Source organism: Panthera tigris, chromosome D2 (assembly GCF_018350195.1).
Source record: "Panthera tigris isolate Pti1 chromosome D2, P.tigris_Pti1_mat1.1, whole genome shotgun sequence".
Classification (NCBI taxonomy): Eukaryota; Metazoa; Chordata; class Mammalia; order Carnivora; family Felidae; genus Panthera; species Panthera tigris.
Genome location: NC_056670.1, coordinates 59,185,208 through 59,207,250, shown reverse-complemented (window position 1 = coordinate 59,207,250; position 22,043 = coordinate 59,185,208). Strand labels below are relative to the sequence as shown.

Here is a 22,043-nt window from a genome sequence, read left to right as displayed (position 1 = left end):
TAATATCAGGGACTTACATTCTGTAAATACCTTAAGGTTGCAAGGCTAGAATCTCCATTAGTTATACAAATTATGAAGAAAGTCCTATTAACTATGATGATAAAAGATATTACACCTAACCTCAATATTTCATACAACAGGCTCTTTATTGTTAATTCTGTACTCAGAAGGGTGCCTGATAACTGGCTTTTATGTATTAGTACTTTACTTTAAAGTTTATTTATTTCTTTTGTGAGAGAGAGAGACAGAGAGAGAGAGAGAACACGAGCAGGGGAAGGGCACAGAGAGATGGAAAGAGAGAATCCTAGGCAGGCTCCGCACTGTCAGTGTGGAGCCTGAACTCATGAACTGCGAGATCATGACCTGAGCCGAAAACAAGAGTTGGATGCTTAACCGACTGAGCCACCCAGGTGCCCCATATGTACTAGTACTTTAAATAAATGTCTAAGTCACTTAATTGTTAATATAAAAAAAAACAAATTTATTTTATATATGCTTGGAAGATAACTGGATTCATTTACATAGCTTACATTATATTTCTGCTTTCACTGTAAGCAACTAAAAGCATAAAGATTAAAATACTAAAAACCTCATACCTTCCCCAAAGTTAAAGCCTGTCAAAATAGGCCTAGAAAACAGGCATTGATTTGGCAGAGAAAATCTGGCTCATTAATATCTTCCATGGCTTTATACCACATTTTCCAATATTACAGCGATAATTAACAAGGTTTCAATTTTAGTATAACTGAGCTTTAAATGGATGAATCAGCCTTTAGTCTGTTGCTACATAGATTTCACCCTCTCTTCCTCCTATAAATACCATACTTTATTGATATTCAATTCTTAATTATATAAATTGAAATAACACCCTCAACACTGATAAGTCAACAGCACGGTGGGGGGCGGGGTGGGAGGGGACACAGTGATTTTCCTAATAAACAGAATCAGGAAAGGGACACAATTTAAATATGCCATAGCTTCCTGCCTGGACTTTGCTCCTCTTTCAAACAACTCAAAGTGACAAAAGTTTTCCAGACCAGAAAACTCTGATGCTACTTGCAAGAAAAACTCTACATATTGGAGGGGCTGAATGGTGGGAGGTCGACAAAGCAGACCTTTTAAAATGTAAATTCTTTGCTTACTTAATTTAAAAAAAAAAAAAAAATCAAAAGTTAAAACCCAATATGCAATGCCAAAGACAGTATACTGGTAATCAAAATCCTAAATGACCCCTGAAAGAATTACAGCCTATAGATGACAAACACATCAACTATATTTATGATATTACTTTGGAAAGTAGGCAGTATTTGTTGAAGTCTGTAAACAAGCTCCAGAATGGAAACACGATGCCTATATACAGCAAGAGAAGTATGATATAAAACCCACTGATTTTTCTTTTTATTCTTTCCCCTTTCAGGAATTGTGCCTGGCATTGTGCAGCTGTGGTGCTGCCTTCTTCACTCCCTGCGTTTCCAATCTTGCTAATTAAAAGGTTGATCACAGAACAATGCTCTTCTCATTAATTTCAGTGTTCCGATTGGGCAGGATCCCTGCTTACCCCACCTGATCTTTTCACACTACTGAAGTTAATGTGACAAGAGCCCGAAGATGGATTACCTGCTGCCATATTGCCCATCGCCTCCAATCAGGAGCTATCTGTGTAAACTGATTGTTCTAATTTGCTCTCATTATTTTTACAATATCAGGAGAAAATAACGCACACAGCTCACTGTCAAAGCCATGAAAATCAGCCATTAGTTAAACCCAGACACTGAGTGGCTTTATTAGAGGCACTGCAGTTTATTGATGTAGCTCCAGTCAAACAAGGCAGCATTTGCTTCAGTGGAAGGAAATGTTTATACTGAAAGTAAATATTTATTGTAATAATACCCACAGCAACATGGTATTTTGAATAATCCTGTTCTTATTTCAGAAGCTTTGTTTTGACACAAATTAACAACAATGAAGAGTTGGGTTGGCATAAGAAAGCAGATAACATTTAATACAGACTCAGTAGCATGAAAATCTGTCTATTAACTCAGATCTATGAGCACTCCTCACCTCCTATACCTTGTATAAATAAACTTGATTCTGTGACTACCAACCCTAATCAATCAATAAATAATGGAGGTTCTACTCTGCTCCACACAACAAATATTTTTCCCAAACAGAAATGTTATGACTTAGGAATCAAAATTATTTCTATAATGATCATACAGGTACAGTTTTAAATAAGAATAACTGCATTTTTGTACAATGTAAGCATTCAACAAGAAAGATTCCTAATCCTAGCATCATAGACATTCACAATATATTGCAGAATAGAAAATAAGCAATGTAGTAAAGCCAGCTAAGCAAACAAGCTGGGTTTTAAACCCTTCAGTAAGAGATGGTTTCTTAAACCGGAAGGCAGAACTCTACAGAAAGGTTTGATATTCAATGAGATGAGATCTTTAAAAGATTTATTTTGGGCACAAAGGAAATATATTTTCCTGTTGTAAAGAAAATGATAAACTCTAGAAGAAAAGATTTAAACTTGGCATTTTTAGTCTCGCCTGGCTATGAACAATTTTGTAAAAATGTTAACTAAATGGTGCCTGAACAGCATTTGGGGGGCCGGTAAAGGCGGGTATAAATAATAGAAACTGACGCCTTTTAAATAAAGGAATTTAGTCCATACACTCTTCCCCCTCCCCCACTTTAGTACTGAAGGAAACATGGCTTCCTCCTGTTTTCTTTCTACACTAAGATTCCTAGGTAATGTGAAGGCAAGAGTATGCCCTTCTTGCTGCTCCCCTTTTAATGGCCACTTTTCTTTCTCTAAGAAACGTGTGCCATGCTTTTCTCCTTAAAATTCCTGCACTAAAAGACTGCACCATACTGCACTCCGCAAAACGTGCTGATGGCGCCAATTACAAGCCCCCAGCCGAACGCTCCAGCCCCCACCATTCGGGCAGATTTATGCGGACTCTTGCCGACGTTATTACAAGTCAGAGTTTATTGGGAAATTGTTACATTATGCGGAGTGTCTAACAAATTGCTTATGCTGCTATAATTGGATTACAACAGCCGCTTGCTCCCACCGGTAAGATTAGGCAAGTAGGACTCCTGCCGATCTCTGAGCGTTAGCAGTAATTTTATTTGCCTTGCCTCTCTCTTTCCTAACAACATGCCTCTCTCCCTGCCAGCTGTCTGCTGAAAAGGCACAGGCTTGTTCCTTGGCCCTAACAATGCAATTACAGCCCCGCAGATCGCACTGTTTGTGCATTAAGTACAGAGCCAAAACGAGGCGAATTGATCGTTTGACTTTTGGAGAAGCCATGTGATCTCTCGGTGCGGGTGATCCGACATGCATCAGCAGGCAATACTGCAGTCAGTTCTTGATGAAGAACTTTCTTCCTTCACCCCTCTCTCTCCCAACCTTTCCTTTTTCACTGAGGAAAACACTGACTGGGCTCATCTCCTGCTAATCTAGACCGATCCACAAAGACAGGCTTAATCTTATTAGCTCCCTGGCTAGACAGAAATGTGAATAGGTTCTAGCATCTTGAAGTGCCTCGGTCAGATCTAGTGGTTCCCAACAGTTGAACCAATGCTGCTATCTTTAAAAAAAAAAAAAAAAAAAAAAAAGGTTCATAAAGAGTTCACTAAGGAAAATAAGTTTACACAAACAACGTAGTTCAAAAGAACCACACAAAGTTTTGGGTTCTGGCCAATAAAACTGCCTTGGAAAGGCTTTGAAGCTCTATCTTCAAGGGCCCATCAAGAATCAGCACTGAAACCCATGTCTGCCTTTCTCTGCAGATCTGCTCTGCTGGAAGATGCTGGTGTCCAACATGTAGAATCAACACAGCTGACTTTAGGCTTCTAACAGCCAGTCTGATATCCACTCAAGGCAAAGTTTTACACATACTCTGTTGACAGCTTTCTGCTTCTTGTTTCTATCTCCTGTATGTTTAGCAATGAGTGCAGTTAGTAAGGAGACTATATAGGCAGTTCTCTCATTCAAGGGCATAGTTCAAGATTCTCAATGGGGTCTGGACTTTTTTTTGTTTTCCTTTTGAAATTAATGCTCTTGAAATGGTTAAACATGACTTTTAATTTTATCGAATTAATATAGACCAGGATTCCTGTTTACAGTTTCCTCTCCAATGGCATATGCTACTTAAGGTTCCTGAAGATGATTATACAACAAATGTGCCGTCAATCAGCTGATCCATTTTGGTGTCCCTCGTCAGTACTCCTAAATATCATGTACATCTAGAAGGTGTATTCTTGCATCTTTAATCTGACAAACACACAAACTCTTGTCTATAATAATGGTCCTTGATTCTATTATTCTATTACCTGAAAGCGAGCTGGGAAATGTCACTTTACTAGTATTTCTCAGAACCTCTCTATAACTCCCATTCACACTCATTAAAATCATATGAACATCTGTAAAATGAAAGAAAAAAAATAGTACTTCTGAACTTTATTCCTGCCTTTTTGAAACGGCAATATGCCTAATGTGTAACACATTAACATGCCGGAGTTTTTCCAACCTTATTGGCCTCAATGATATGGTTCCATGTTAATATATTCTCCACAAAGCTAATGTTTAGACCCGACAGAGAGGCCTGTGCAAAGAATGGACCATCTGACATGCTACTTGTGGAACAGTATGTTAAAGAAGCCTGTTAACATGTAGTTTAAAACTCAAAAGAAACTCTGAACAGCTGAAATGCCTTATAAATAGCGCAGACCCAGAGGAAGTGCAAACGTCTGCATTGTGAATTGTAGATCTTAATTACCGACAATGGCTGGTACAGCAAGTAGCACGGAAAAAAAGTGAAACAGTTGCACTGTTCATGGTTGGCAATAATTCTTCAGGAAAATATTTACTATCAATCAGTTATGAGAAAAGGGACTCTGTGCTCGTAAAACAGCACGTTGCTTCTCATACCAGGACCATTTTGCTTCAGCATAATCTGAATTTAAACAGCTTGTTTCCTGCGGATATAATTTTGGAAATAAATAAAACAAGTCTTCTATCAAAATCTGGAGTGAGTGGAAAGGAACATCACATTTTTCTGTCTCAGTCAGTTGCAAACAGATTATTAGTCTCAAGTAAAAAACAGTAACAACAAACAACTACAATACAGAACATCTACAAAGGACTACTGAAGAGGTTTATTTTCCAAACATAAAGAGGCATAACTTCTCCCACCTGGGCAGGTATGTCGGTAGCTGTGTTCAAACAACTCAATTTTAATTCTGTGCATGCATGTATGTGTAAAAAGTAAATTAGGAAAACCCTGAACCCAAAATTTTTAGTAATATTTAAATATAAAGTCACCAACAAGATAACATAAAAAAGTAATGCTCTTCATTTTTCTAGTTAGCTTTCTTTACCAATTAAAAAACATCATGAAGGTTGACAATTAGGTACAATGTAATTATTGATTTTAAAGACTAAGCTGGCAGTCAATAATGACTGTCCATTTAAAGCTACAATAAATACAGAGCTCGTCATGTTCCAAACAAATCTCATGAACTACAGACCTATAATTAGAAAGAAAAGAAGGCTTTGGAAGAAAATAAAAGATATTTCAATGCCTCCAAATGTTACTTAGACCAGGTTATACTGATAAAATGACCCCATTTTTATTTTTAAATCTTTTCCTAGGTCTCATTCTTCAAGTTAGAGATTCAGATTATTATTAACCTAGAGTGGCCGTAGTTTTTCTTACCACTTTGTTTTCTTGTATTCTAAAGAGGACGAATGGGCCCGTTTTCATAGACCTATTATAAAACATTTATTGTAAGCTATTTCTGCCAAAGAAGAGTCACATACTATGTACTACAGGGTCTGAACTTAACAACTTTGCTGTTTTTCAGGGAATAACTGGTATTGATGTCTTCTCTAAAACTCATAATAAACAATATTCAATAATAGTAACTACTATTTTCACCCAAATCAAAGTCACTCATCAGAATTAGCTGCTTTGCGCTAGAGGAAAAAATGGTTGACAGCACTATATTATAGGTGCTCTCACATGGAGATGGTTGGACATTCAAGGCCACTTGGGAGTGCGGTCTGAATCAACAACGGACACCTGTACAAAGTTAAAAACCACTGCAGCCATATCAAATGTAGCAGATGAAACTACTCAGTTAAGGGCTAAAGGTGAAGAGCAGGAAACAGGACAAGCTTGTAGACCTACAAAAATAATGGCAAGTCATTACCTTTCACAGGTCAAGCAATAAATGAGGCCAACAGAAACAGCACAGAATCATGAGGTACACATAACATATGTAAATAGAAAAGGGAAAACTCTTACGGAAGGGAAATAGAAAAGGAAAACTCATGTTACTGGTACCTACTGGAGGCTGTTACAAGAAAGACATAATTTTAGCTACGTGTTTTTATTTGCCATTGATCAACTAATTATTTGGCTCAAATCTGAAGCAATGAACCAGAAGCCAGGATGTGGGCCAACAAAAGGAACCAGAAAGTTAGGTAGGTTCCAACAGGAAATGATAGAAATCATTATTAAATTAGGGTATTTAAGGAGACGATGAAAGGATCTAAGTGTCAGAATAATGTTAAAATAAGCAAGGGTGGGATGAGAGGGTCACCATCTGGGAGCAAAGGAAACAGACAGATGAGCAGCAATGAGCAAACTTATTTCCTCACCCAAGAGCACAGAAGAAATTATGCCATTGTGCCAGATGCCAGAAGATTTCTAACCATGCACCACTGAAGTACAGGGTGGGAGAAAAACAAAACAAAACACATCATGCAGACACACACCAACATGACTATATAGCTTAGAAATCCTGGCTTACAAAGTATGGAGAAACAAAAGGAACAGATGCTCACTTGGCCAGCTCTCAATGAAACTCATTAAAATTGTCACCCTGTCCTTGGATCGGTGCTCATGCTAAGATTTTACCTTGTTTAGCCAGAAGTCACCCACTTGTGATGAAACTGAGCAATGTGGCCAAAAAGGAGGAAGATTATTTTTAGAGGCCCAAATAATTGGTCCCCCATTTCAATGTACAAATGCCAGACACAAAATAGGGTCAATTAGCACTTGTTAGTTGTGACTAAATGGCTGAAAAAATAAATACATGTAATTTATTATTTTCATATTTTACAGCAAGTTACTAAGACACTCTAATTTAGGAGACACTTAACCAACTTTTTAAACTATAATTTTAAATAAATTCTGACACTTATTATATGGATCATTTCTAATGGTTATAGTTAGTATGATTTCAGTTGATTAAGTAGGTCCAGTGACTATGTTTTAAGAAAGAAAATAAAAATAATAAAAAATATTGCTGTCCTTTGATTTTTTAGTAAAGGATGGAGACTACCTGATTACCAGGTCTGGCTCTAATAATAATAGCAAGTAACTGAAAGCCTTAGTATAATAAGATAGACTAAACTAAAGTAGTTAAAGTTGGAAATGTTGTAACAGTGACAAATCCCTGAATAGCTATTAAAACAATAATTTTGCATATATGCAAAGTAAAAGTCTAGAAACCGAGCCCATACTGGAATTTTACTTAGTCCTGGAATAATCAAAATGGCTGATATCGAAATTTAGGTCAAAGTTCCTAACTAATTAGAGATACTTGAAAGATTTGAGCCATAGTTAATGTAATTATTAGATCATAAGATCTCTAATGTGTGATTAATTTTATCTCTGTAGATATACATACATTTTGTGCACGAGAAAAGGTAGAGCATATGCACGATAAAACATACTTGTACACTCAGATCAAAATCACCAAAAGCAATATTTCTATCTTTAGCCATTCAATAAATAATAATAGTATTATAATAACTGGATTTTCTATAGTGTATCTCACAATCCTTGCAATGGATACCCTATACTTAATTACATTTAAAACCCATGAACAACCTTATGAAAGTAATTGTATATTTTCTTTCATGAATCTTATTTATTTGTAATAATCCATAACTAGTGTCAAGTAACAAATGTGAATTCGACTGAAGTGTGACCAGAATGCATAATCAAAAGATTCTTTTGCAACTGAAAAGATGGAGACTCCAACTTGCAATCTGCTTTGGATAAAATGATGTCTCCTCTATTTTTTTTTTTAAATATAAAATCTTGTGATGATCTTTAATAGCAATATGATATAAAGATGTTTACAGATAAAGCACTGTTAAGATGCGGTATAATGCATATTGATGAGTAATATTACTTACTTTGGCCACACAATTTTCAGTCTTCATAGCAGTGCTTGCTAGACATACTGTTTCTTGGTTTAAGCAGAGTCTGGCACAGCTGTTGTAAGTCTGTAATGAGAATTTTTTGGAAACAGGTTTAAATATTAAAATGCTGTCATATACAGTTTTCAAATTTTGTTCCATTTCTCAAAATCAACGTACAGATAGACCTATGTATAAATTCCAGATTTATGCAAACTGGAAACAAGGTAGACAACAGGAAGCAAAGAAAGTGAGAGCCCACAAGAGCCAATGATGAACTCATGAACAAGTATGTAAGCAGCAGTGATCTGCTGGAAGGTGATAGAGCTATTCAAAAATGTGCAAAGAACTTAGACATTTCTCTGAAGAAATACAAATGGCCAACAAGCACATCAGCTCAGAAATGAAACCACAATGAGATACCACTTCATACCCACTAAGATGGTTACTATTAAAAAACAGAAAACAGGGGCGCCTGGGTGGCTCAGTCGGTTAAGCAGCCGACTTCAGCTCAGGTCGTGATCTCGCGGTCCGTGAGTTCGAGCCCCGCGTCGGGCTCTGTGCTGACAGCTCAGAGCCTGGAGCCTGTTTCAGATTCTGTGTCTCCCTCTCTCTGACCCTCCCCCGTTCATGCTCTGTCTCTCCCTGTCTCAAAAATAAATAAAACGTTAAAAAAATTAAAAACAAAAACAAAAACAGAAAACAGTAAGTGTTGGCAAGGATGTGGAACAATTGGAACCATTGAGCACTGCCGGTGGGAATGTAAAAGGCTACAGCTGCTGTGGATGACAGCATGGTAATGGCTCCTCAAAAAATTAAAATTAGAATTACCATATGATCCAACAATGCCACTTCTGGATGTATACCCAAAAGAATTGAAAGCAGTCTTAAAAAGATATTTCTACATCCATGTCCATAGCAGCATTATTCACATGGAAGCAACCCAAATATCCACTAACAGATGAAGGGACAAGCAAAATGTGGCATGTACATCAATGGAATAGTATTCAGCCGTAAAAAGGAAGGACATTCTGGGGCACCTGGGTGGCTCAGTGGGTTAGTCACTGGACACTTGATCTTGGCTCAAGTCATGATTTCATGGTTCATGAGATCGAGCTCTGCGTCCAGCTCTGTGCTGACAGCACGGATCCTGCCTGGGAGTCTCTCTCTTCCTCTCTCTCTGCCCCTCCCCTGCTCTCTCACTCTCTGTCTCACTCTCTCTCAAAACAAATAAATAAACATTAAAAGAAAGTTAAAAAAAAAAAAAAGGAAGAACATTCTGACACATAGGACAATATGGATGAACCTTGAGGACATTATGGTAGGTGGAATAAGCTAGTTACAAAAAGATAAATACTGATAAGTGGTTGCCAGAGGCTGGTATAGAGTTTCAGTTTTACAAGATGAAAAGAATTATGGGGATGGATGGTGGTGACAATTACATAATAATGTAAATATATTTAATCCACTGAACCGTACATTTAAAATGATTAAGAGGTTGTTATGTTACATGGATTTTACCACAATCTGAAAAAATGGTAAGCAAACATTATTAATAACTGGCCAATATAGTAAAACAATGTTTTCTTGTAGTCTAACTTTTAATTGATGGTACAAATCATGGTTCTCAAACTTTAGCATGCATCAGAGTCATCTGGAGGGCTTGTTAAAACACAGATTGTTAGGTCCCATCCCCAGGCTTCTGAGAATTTTCATTTATAACAAATCCCCAGTTGATATGAATGCTGTTGGTTTAGGAACACTCTTTGAGAACTACTATGCTGGAGAACCATATGTGTTGGAATTAAAGAGAAAAATCTTAATACACAGGCGATCTCAGGGCGCCTGGATGGCTCAGTTGGTTGAGCGACTGGTTTCGGCTTAGGTCATAATCTCACGGTTTGTTGAGTTCGAGCCCCACGTTGGGCTCTGTGCTGACAGCTCAGAGTCTGGAGCCTACTTCTGATTCCGTGTCTCCCTCTCTCTCTGCCCCTCCCCAACTCGTGCTCTGTCTCTCTCTGTCTCAGAAATAAACGTTAAAAAAATTTTTTTTAAAAAAAGACGTAAGCAATCTCTCATAACCAACAATAGCAAAGAATCCATTTTTTAAATTCTAGATTTACACAGTAGTTGCAAAAATAAGTTCCTGTATACCCTCCCCCAGCTTCCCCTTATGTTAATGTCTTATGTAACCACAAAAGACTTACCAAAGTTAAGTAAATTAACATGGTACAATATAAAGAATTTATTTTTAGTTTCACCACTTTTCTCACCAATATCCTTTTATTATTCAGGATCTCCCCCCACCCCCCGCCCCGGTTTATTTTGAGATGGGGAAAGGGGCAGAGAGAAATTAAGAGAGAGAATCCCAAGCAGGCTCCATAACAGATGCAGGGTTCAAACTCATGAACCGTGAGATCATGGCCTGAGCCAAACCCAAGAGTCAGACCCTTAACCAACTGAGCTACCCAGGCAGAACCTCTGTTCAGTATCTAACCTAAGATCCCACATTGAATTTAGTTACCATGTCTCCTTAGTATCCTCTAATCTGTGACAATTTCAGTCTTATCTTTTATTATGACACTTCTGAAGAGAACTGATTAATCTATATAATGCCTCTCAATCTGGCTTTGTCTCATGTTTTCTCACGATCAGATGGAAGTTATACATTATTGGGAATAATACCACATAAGAGATGTGCCCTTCTCAATGCATCAAGTAAGTCAAGAGGTATGTTAATAAGTATTTATAGTGATGTTAACCTTTATCACTTGCCTAAGGTCATGTCTGACAAGATTTTCCATTATAAGTTTATTATTCTTCCTTTGGGAATTACTAAATATATTGGGGGAAATATTGAGACTATGCAAATATACTGTTTCCGTTTCAACTTCAGCCTGCTAATTTTAGCATCTACTGGTAGATCTTGCCTATGGTAATTTTTAGTGTAGTGTTCTGACAGTGATTTTTTTTTTAATTTATTTTTATTCTTTTAAGTTTATTTATTTTGAGAGAGAGAGAGAGCACGAACATGTGCACACAAGAGAGAGGAGAGAGAGAATCCCACTAACAGTGCAGAGCCTGACATGGGGCTCAAACCCACAAACTGCGAGCTCGTGATCTGAGCAGAGAAGTCAAGAGTCGGACACTTAACTGACTGAACCACCCAGATGCCCCTTTTTAAATTTTATAAAATGTTTATTTATTTTGAGAGAGAGCATGTGCACAGCAGAGGAGAGGCAGAGAAAAAGGGAGAGAGAGAATCCCAAGCTGACAGCATGGAGTCTGATGGGGGCTTGATCTCACAAACTGTGAAATCATGACCTGAGCTGAAATCAAGAGTTGGATGCTTAACCAAATGAGCCACCCAGGCGCCCCTGATGGTGATTTTTCCCCTGAGGGTGATTTTCCCTCTTTCCTTCCACATTTATTAAATGGAATGTTTTCTGTGAGGAAGAGCCATGATTTCTCCTATTTATTTATGTCAGCAATGGATGCATAGATATTTTAAGTTATTCATTTTTGGTCAATTCTTTGGAAAGGTGTAGGTAAAAAAAATCTAAGAAAACGGAGAAAAAGTATTATAAAATTGGTTTTCCATTTACACAAGTTAAACTTTAAAAATTTATCCACTGAACTATTTTACTCTTATATTATTTAAGTTGAAATTATTTCAAAACATATTTCAAAGGAATAAATTGGATCATTTGTAAGCAGGTATTGGTACGTGAATCTTCTGGGCTCAGGATTCAGTACTTCTTTTGCAGCTACTAATACCGCAGACATTATGCATGTACAGACAACACAAAAGTCTTTAAATAAAACTTCCTATATTTTTTAAAGACACTTATGAAGTAACTAGTATATACTGAATAACATAAAAACTGTAAGCCACAGAGCTCAAGTTCCAAAAATGGTAGAGATATTTATATGGGATTAACCCTCATAAGGCAACAATTATAAACCATGGCGGGGGGTGGGGGGGAATATTTTAAAATTACTACTTAAAAGCACCAGAGATTGACTTAGTCAGGAACCAGGGGAGGGGGAGGGTAGGTGAAGAAGAGGGGGAGGAAGGGTGTGGACTGACCTTGAAAGAGGAGAATCACACTGGGTAACATCCTTGTTTATGTGCTTTTTCCCTAAGGGTACTCACCAATCTACTTGGTACAGGGTGACTAAAATTCAATTAGAAAGCCATTCTATTGGCTTGATATGTCAAAGGATGGAGTTCTGGACTGCCACAGTGGCTGGAGACTGAGAAGAGAAATCATAGAAAATAGACCCACAGGGGAGGCACAATTCCCCTCAAATCCATGGCTAATCTCCAAACTACATACATGAATGGGACACTCTAAGGATTCCAGTGGAAAATGACAGAAGACTGAAAGATCCAAGCTGAGATTCTAGCTGCTGCCCATGAGGGGAGACATAATTTAGAATATGATTCCTACTAAGTTAGAGGAATTTGATAGGCATCTCAAACTTTCCACTGAAAAGTTGGAAAACCCTACACTGAGAATAAATAGTAAGTCTAAGGAGTAAGGGATCTACCTGAAGACCAAGGGCAAAATGAAAACATACTTGCCCTAACAAACATGGAACCAAGACTCTATGAAGTCATGTGATCAGTCAGTAAGTTAATCGGTGTTAGATAAAAGAATCCAGGGTCATCGCAATTAGTCATTTATAATTCTACGATATAATAAAAAAACTGCTAGACATGAGAAAAAGCAGATAAATGGAACCCATAGTCAAGAGAAAAAAGGATAAAAAATGACCCTGAGATGATCTTGTATGGGAATCAGCATATAAAAGCTTAACAGAAGCTATAATGAATGTTCAACATCTTAAATGAAAGACAGTCATAATGAATAAACAGAAATTTTCACCAGAAAAAAATGAAAATCCAAAATGAACCGGACAGAAACTACAATTGAAAAGTGTATTATCTGAAATTTAAAATTTACTATATGGGCTTAAAAGCAGATTGGAGATAGCAGGGAAAAAAAAGTCAATGAACTAAAAAGACAGATCAACTGAAATTATCCAAACTGGAGAATAGAGACAGTGAAAGAAAAAGAAATGAATAGAGTCTCAGTTATCTGTGGAATAAGTGTCAATAATCTAACATATGTGTAATTGGAAACCCAGAAGAGAAGTGAGAATGGGGCACAAAAGTTATAAAAATAGTGATCAAATATTTCTCAAATTTGGTGAAAACCACTGGCTTACTGATCGAAGATCAGCAAACTCTAGGGAGATTAAATACAAAGATAACAAGAACTACGCACAGTCAAAATTGCTGAAAACCAATAAAGACAAAACTTTGAAAGCAGCCAAAGAAAAAAGATGGATGCTTCATACATGGGAGCCAACAATATAAATAAAGGCAGACTCTCCACCATAAACAACAAAGGCTAGAAGACAAGAAATAACATTTTCAAATTGCTGAAAGGAAAAAAAAAATCTCAAACCAGGTTTCTTACAATTAGAAAAGAGAATTATAAATATGAAAAGGAAGAGCTCTAGAACAAACTCTGTGGTGCTGAATTGGAATTGAAGGTACCAATGTGAATTCATGGTTTTCAAATATATAAACCCAGATGAAAAATCTTGGCTTCTAGATACCATTTTACACTAAAAGGAACCATAGCTCTCTGGAGAAATGGCTGGTTACAGGACTGGACGGTGAAAATACAAGATGAACCTGGAGATCTGCAGGGAATGATGGCGATGTGTCAGAGGGGAATGATGCCAGCTTAAAGGGGCTTTTAGTAACCCAATATGGGATAATCTCAGTATTAAAATAAAAAAATACAGCCTGCAATCTGTTGAATAAGGTACATTTCTTGAAAAACATAAATTACCAAAACTGACACAATAAGAAACAGAAAATCTGAATAGCTCTGCATCTATTAAAGAAATTAAAATTGTAATAAAAAATTATTCCACATAAATTTTAAAAAATCCTCCCATAAAGAAAACTTCTACCCAGATGGTTTCACTGGTGAATTCTATTAAATAATATGAAAGAAATAATACAAGAACTATACACAAACACTTTTAGAAAACAGAGGAGGAGGAGAAGACTTCTCATCTCATTTTATCAGGGCATCATAATCCTAACACCAAAAACTGACACAGACATTAGAAAGAAAACTACAGGCCAATATCCCCCATGAACACAGACACAAAAAGTCTTAATAAATTCAATTAATGTAATTCACCATATTAACAGAATAAGTGTGGATGGGAGCATTTGACAAAATTAAACACCCATTCATGATGACAATAACAACAACAAAAACAAACCAAAATCTCAGCAAACTAGAAATAAAAGGGAACGTTCTTAATCCCACAAAGAGTGGCTAAAAAAATGTTAACTAACATCATACTTAGTAGTGAAAGACCAAATACAGTCCCTCTGAGATTGGGGACAAGGAAGGCAAAGATGTTCTCTTACCACATCTATTCAACATTATATTGGAGGCCACTGCCATTCAAATAAAGCAAAAAAGGGAAACAAATGGCAAATATGTTGGAAAAGAAGAAATAAAACTGTCTTTAGTAACAAATGATAGGAAATAAGGTCAAGAGTCAAAAATCAATTTATATTTTCTAGCAACAAACAATTAGAGAATGAAAAAAATTTACAATAGCACTGAAAAAAGATTAAAGAGTTAGAACTGAGTAAGAAATATACATTGAAAACTAAGAAACATTGCTCAGAAAAATTTAGAAAGACAATTAAATGCAGATATATACCATGTTTACAGACTGGAAAACTCAATATTACAGCAAGGTTAATTCTACTCAAATGGATACATGGTTTCAATAAAATCCAAATCAAAACCCAGACTTCTTAAAAGAAACTAAGTTGATTCTAAAATCTATATAGAAATGCAAAGTATCTATGATAGCCAAAATAATATTAAAATTAAGAATATGGAAGACTTGGGGCACCTGGGTGGCTCAGTTAGTTGAGCATCCAACTTCGGCTCAGGTCATGATCTCACGGTTCAGGGGTTCGAGCCCCCCATTGTGCTCTGTGCTGACAGCTTACTCAGAGCCTGGAGCCTGCTTCGGATTCTGTGTCTCCCTCTCTCTGCCTCCCCACCCCACCCCCCTCCCCCCGCCTTGTGTTCTGTTTCTCTCTCTCAACAATAAATTTAAAAAAAATTTTTTTTAATTAAAAAAAAAAAAGGACATGGAAGACTCACACACACTACCTGATTTCAAGACTTACTAAAGCTACATTGATGAAGACAGTATAGTATTTGGTGCAAGGATAGACACTTCTAAAAAGAAAAGGTACTTTGAGCTCGTCCTCTGTGTGGATTTGAAGTAGGGGTTGGTCAGTGCCTCAGCTGCTATTACCCTTTGCTCTGCATCCCAGCAGCACCCTGTTTTCCAGGAGGTGCAGAAATAGACTACACTGGGGGCACCTGGGTGGCTCAGTCGGTTAAGTGTCAGACTCTTGATTTTGGCTCAGGTCATGATCTCAGGGTTCATGAGATGGAGCGCCGCATCAGGCTCTCCGCTGACAATGCAGAGCATGCTTGGGATTCTGTCTCCTGCACCCCCCTTCCCCTCCCCACTCTCTCTCTCTCTCTCAAAATAAATAAATATTAAAAAAAAAAAAAAGAGAGAGAGAGAGAGAGAAAGAAATAGAATACACTTGTACAACCAACTGATTTTTGGCAACGACACTTCTGGAATTCATTGGGGGAAAGAAAAGACTTTTCAACAATGGTGTCAAAACAACTGAATAAAAAAGTGTAGGTAAAATAATGAACAGCACTCATAAGAATTAATTTGAGATGGACTAAAGGGTAAAAGCTAAAACTTAACAAACCTTCTGGAAGAAAACCTAGAATATGTACAAATCATGGGGTAATGATTGACAGACTGGGTTTCATTCAAAAATTAGAAACTTTTCATCAAAACACACCATGAATAAGCAAGCCATATATTATGAGAAAACACAGAACACATATCTCACAGAGCCAGCAGCTAGAACTCAACAGAACTCAATAAGACAATGCAATTTTTTTAAATGGCAAAAAACTTAAAACAGATACTTCACAAAATATCTGAATAGCTAATAAGCACATCAAAAAGTATTCAACATATGCTCACTAAAAAAGCTTTATATAAGAACATCCATAGCAACTTCACTTACAAAAATGCAAGCAGCTTAGGTGTCCATCAAAAGAATGGAAAACAAACTATAATGTACTTATTCAACAGATATATCATAAAAAAGAATAAACTACTGATACAGTGGTATAAAATGGATGTCATAAAATTACACTGAGTGAAAGTCAGACTCCAAAAATCTATGATTCTATTACATGAAATTCTAGAAAAGGTGAAACTAACCTATGAGAGTAAGCTGACCAGTTTTTGATTCACTGGCAATGGGAAAACTGATTGGGAAGGAGACCAAGGAAACTTTCTTGGGTAATGAAAATGTTCTATAGCTTGATGAGGGTGGTGGTTACACAGGTAGATAGACTCATCATTAACTCACTGACTTATACAGTATCTATGCAGTTCACTGTATGAAAATTTTACTTCAGTGAAAATGTAAAAGTATGCAGTTAATATTTTAGAGGAAAAAGGACTAAACGTTTGCATAATTAATAAAAATACGCTATTTTCTAGGAAAAAATAGTTATGGTAGGTTAGACAATTCCTTTTCCCCTCAGAAATGGATAGAAGACACTCAGAGGAACATTAGACAGATTCAAGAAACCAGTTCTAGTCCTGCAGGAGTTTCTAGAGTAAGGCTATGCATAAGCTTTTATTTTCTAGACATCCCATCTGTAAAATGGGCATATGATCTTGTTTACCTCCCAAGAAAGTCACATAGATTAGTAAACTAAAACTTGTCACAGTCTTAAGATCACCCTGGAATAAAAAGGCCAAAAAATTCAGTATTTTACATTCAATATTTTACTAAGACTTCTTCCAGGCTAGAATTAAACTAGTGAGTATAATTGCCACTGGCAAGATATGCTCTGTCCCCATGCAACATTCGGAAAGGTAGCCTCACTGCTGAACCAGAGGCAGAGAATTTTGCATTGGAGTACTTTAATACGTTTTTATATTGCATATAAAGCACATAAGCATAAACCAGTAAGATGCCTTGCTGAAAACTACCTTCTTTGTGAAAGCAGGCTGTAATTCTGAACAAGTTTTCAATTTTCACAGTGCTGCTAGGGTAAAACATTTTAAAGAGTTTAATTTTTTACAATGGATTCAATGACATAGGATTATCTAACAAAGTAATGGCTAATCAATAGAAGGTTTAGTTGTCAGGTGAAACATATAACACACTAAAAGGGATTGATTGCCAGACTTCTCCTTATTTACTAGAAGGTATATATTTAAAATGACACAAACTTGTTACCAGGCTGCATTCTTTTAACCTTGCAAAAAGCTGCTTAAGAAATCTGTTCAGCAGCCCTATAGCAAAACAAGATACGGTATAATGAAAATGGGCAGCGATTGGGGGGCAGTACAGGGGGGTACAGGGAGGGGGGAGACGGGGACCTTCAGATATATGGTAACATCAAATCAAGTTCCCAGCAAGAATATGGGATAGAAAAAGCAAACTACAAGGCGACATCTAGGGAAGCTGGGACTGGGCTTTAAAAATGCCACGCTGATGCTACCCAATCTCATTCAATGGATGCAATGCTCTATCTGATCTCCTCCCAAAGTACTCTTAGGGCAGATTTTTAAAAGACTCATACAAAAGGGCACAATAGGCTCCCCTCACCATTTTTTTTTTTTAATGGTACATCCACATTAAGCACTGAACACAAAATGAATTGGTCCATATGGGCTTCGACCAGCATATAAGCTGTTTCCTTTATAATTTATTCACAACATCTCAAGTCTCTATATGAAAATACACTTTTTATGGTCATTGCAACCCAGGAGTTCAATAATACTTTTTCTACTAAGTCAGTGATTACACAATTTATCAAAGAATGATTACCCTGAAATAAACATAAAACAAAACACCAACCCCCTATACAGTCTTCCTTCCTCAAAGTAATTTTAAGAAAGCCGGTTATTAAATTGCTTCTTTTGGAAGAAGGGTTTTTGTAGCTAGACACAAATTGCCAAACCATGTTTTTAAAAAAAGTTATTAGACTCTGAAGGATTCAGCCGAAGTGGGAAGTTAAATAAACAAATCACTTCATCAGACTTGGAAAGATCACTTTTGTCTTACTTAAGAGACCTACATTAATTACCTTTAAGATCTTTTACATGGACTATTTAAAATAAGTACAATTTATTTATTTATTTCAAATGAGGTGCTTCTTCCAAAGTATTAAATAATGTCTACAAATGCAAAAGCATTTTTATAAATAGGTAATTAAAACAGATGACTAAAATTAAGTCAAGCTGCAAAACATTACCCAGGATGCACTGTGATTTTTTTTTTTTTTTTTTTTTTTTTTTTTTTTAATAAACATCTCACGCAATATTTTTCCATCCAAAGCCCAAAGCACTTCAGGGGGTAAAAAAGAGGTAGGAAGTTTCATAGGGAAAAAAAAAAGCACACATATATAATGAAATAACGCCAAACTCCAAACTAAAGTATTTACAAGATAGTCCCTTAAGCATAGTTTGTCATATTGCAATTACACCTTGCCTACTGCCAAGTCAAAGTGCTTACTATTGCCACTAGAGGGAGAAGTGTCTTAACACAAAGCAACAGCAGATAGGGAATGGGTTTTCTTGAGCAATTATCAGAACAAAGCTCCCCTGGCTGTGTGTACCTTCTAATTACTCAATACAATTAAAATGACTAACCTAAAACAAATAGAAAAAAAAACTTGCCTGGCTAATATCTGGGACTTCATTAAACCTTCTCTCCTCATCAATCAAATCAGAAAGAAGGGAATGCCATCATATACAAACATTATAGAGCTATTAAAGGAAGTAAATTCAGTGAGGTTTTGGGGGTTTTTTTGTTTTTTTGTTTTTTTTTTTTTTTTTTTTTAAGGAAGAAAAGAAGTGGCTCTCTTGAAAAAAAGAAATGTCGTGGTATTTACCCATCTGGATGCTGCTTGAAAACAAATTGTCCTCCAAAGAGCAGAAATACAGTATGTTTTCTCTCAGTTCACTGGCTTATGAATGACTTTTTGTTATTGTTGTTGTTTTGTTAATACACAATATAATGTCATTTTCTGTGCCAGTGACGTGCTTTTTTCCTCCTACTCATCCAACTGTATAAAGGAGCTGTGCCAGTTAGACCCCCATGCTTATACGGGGCTGTTTAAGATCTTTACTGCTGTGTTTTATGGATCTACTCCAAGGTACTATTCAGAACAACATAGGAATTTGGGGGCACAGGGATAGGAAAGGAAAACAGCTACTTATTCCTTCCAAAAGGCTTATGAGTTCCCTTTATAAGGCCCAGTCATTAACAGAAGATGACAACACAGTCATTTTTCTTTCAGCTGACAATTGTGACATTTTTCCAGCAGCGTGCAAGGTGTTGAAAACCTGGCAGCTGTTACCTCCTGGGATGAAGATACTTTTTTATCCTCCCTTGACAGTTTAACTCAGTGGGTCAGCACCTTTAAAAGACTGCAAAGTATCCTTGAAGAGGATGGAAGCTTGAATTACTGCTCCCTCCCTAATCAATGTAAACCCTCACTGCAGGTGAAGTCTCCATCTATAGAGGTGCATGGGGGAGGAAAATGTAATGCCCTGAGCCAGATGGTTTTTATCTTGTTTTTAAAGAATAAAGGAACAAGCTAACAAGGGAGACAGCTACTTTGTTAGCTTCTTGGCCTCTCTCATGGCTTTGCATCCCCAGGGTTCCAGCTACACAAGAGAAAGAATACAGAAAAACGTAAACACTTAAAGAAATATAACTAGAGGGCTGGCATCATGCTGCTTTCAAAGAGTTGAGAGAGTTCTACTCAATGCTTTATTTATCACTGCCCACGTTCTCAGGATGGTAAGTGGACACATACACAAAGGGAATGGGGGATGGGGGAAGGATTAGACAGAGGTCACAATTTACTCAATTACATAGAAAGGCAGGGCTGACAGATCCTATTAGCACCAATGTGAAGCAAAGGAGTTGCATGTTGTGAGGCTACATTTTCAAAAAGTAATGAGTACTTTCATGTATCCTCCCAGGCCTTTGCCCTTGTTTGCAGATATGAATAAAAGCTATGAAAACAGTTGCTATGGTTTCTTTGACTTCACATTTTAGAAATAAAAGTAGAAAGAAAATTGTAGCCACTTTGTACATTCTTTAAATAAAAGTTCACACTTCACTTAATGTGGATAGAAGAGATTATTCTGAAATTTAGAAAATTAAAAGAATACATTACATTACCTTTCTTTCCCCACCAACTTTCCTGCCTTCTGATATGGAATGGAAAAGCAGGTATACAAAATGGCTTAGTGACACAGGGACTAGTGTCTCCTGACTTTCTCCCTCAGTATTTTCTTTTTCTACTAATGTCTTTGTTAGGTTTTGGAATTACGGTAATGGTGGCCTCACAATACAAGTCCGGAAGTGTTCCTGCCTTCTCTATTTTCTCTAGTTTCTGAGCACAGGAGTGGGTTATTTATTCTGCAATATTTCATAGAATTCACCAGTGAAACCATATGGGGGCCTTTTGATAATCTGATTTCTTTAATAGACATCAGGCTATTCAAATTTGGTTTCACCTTGCATTGGTTTCTGTAAGTTTTATTTTTCAAGGAATTAGTCCATTTCATCTAAGTTGCCAAAGCTGTGGTTTAAAGTTGTTTATAATATTCCCTCATTATCCTTTAAATGTCTGTAAGAATTGTAGTGATAACCTTTCTTTTAGCTCCTCCAGTGATTAAGTAACTCAAAGTTACCACACAGTAGTCACAGTCTATCAACACCTGTGAAACTGTACTTTAGAACAATATATGTAAACTATAAAATCAGTTTAAAACACTACTATGTAACCAAGCATTTAAAAATAAAAAGTGAAAGAGTTCCTGAAATCCCATTAGAAATATCTGTAAAAGAATCTCAAGGGATTGGCCTAGATGATGCAAATCCTACCTACATCAACACTAGGGAAAAGGCAGCTTTGACATCTTTTTATCTATATAGCTTGACTAAAGTGGGGAGGGGGAGCAAATGGCACTTCATTATTGTCATGCAACAGAGAAAAGGGGGAGTTTAAACAGCTTATATATTATGTCCTACATTAAAAAAATCAGCAGTGGGGTAATCAAGTTCAGGGCAGTCCCGGACAGCTGCCCTGTGACCCGCTTCTATTGACCCCTGCTATTCATCACTCTTCCCTAAGATTGAGAGGGCAAGCTCCTAGGGAGTGACCACCACAATAGACAGACACAAGCCAACAGTAATCTGGTTCGAGCAAAAAACCAGATGGCACTGCAATAAATTTACAAATCTGCATTCATGGGGCTGTTAAAACACCCAGAAGCTAAAAGATTCAGAGGGCCCCAAGAGGATCTCCTACTTCCCAGTTTCTAAAGGCCATTTCTCTTTCCAAGAACACTGAGTTCATGCTCTTCATAAAGAGAATAGAGAAAAAACCCTTTACAAAGAGAGGAGGGGGAAAAAAACCTCATGACCTAATTAATCTCCAGAGCTTGGATCTCAACACTGAATGGCAGATATTAGAAAAACCATTGTGGAGCAATAGGAGGAAAAACAAAAACAAAAACAAAAACAAGACAGTTGTTATATTAGAGTGGAGAGGGTGAAGCAAACCTGCTAAAAAGCAATGAAAAAGCCACATCAAATCTCTTTCAAATA

General features: G+C 36.8%; 1 protein-coding gene across 10 annotated transcripts in view; it reads right to left on the bottom strand.

Moving 5' to 3' along the window:
• The window catches only part of BTRC (beta-transducin repeat containing E3 ubiquitin protein ligase), a 181,750-nt gene that overhangs the window by 59,047 nt on the left and 100,660 nt on the right, over window positions 1-22,043 (bottom strand). For all 10 annotated transcript variants that reach the window (XM_007080180.3, XM_007080181.3, XM_007080182.3 and 7 more), the window contains one exon: window positions 8,228-8,317. In XM_007080180.3, the coding sequence (XP_007080242.1) occupies window positions 8,228-8,317 (90 nt within the window). The remainder of the gene's footprint in view (window positions 1-8,227; window positions 8,318-22,043) is intronic.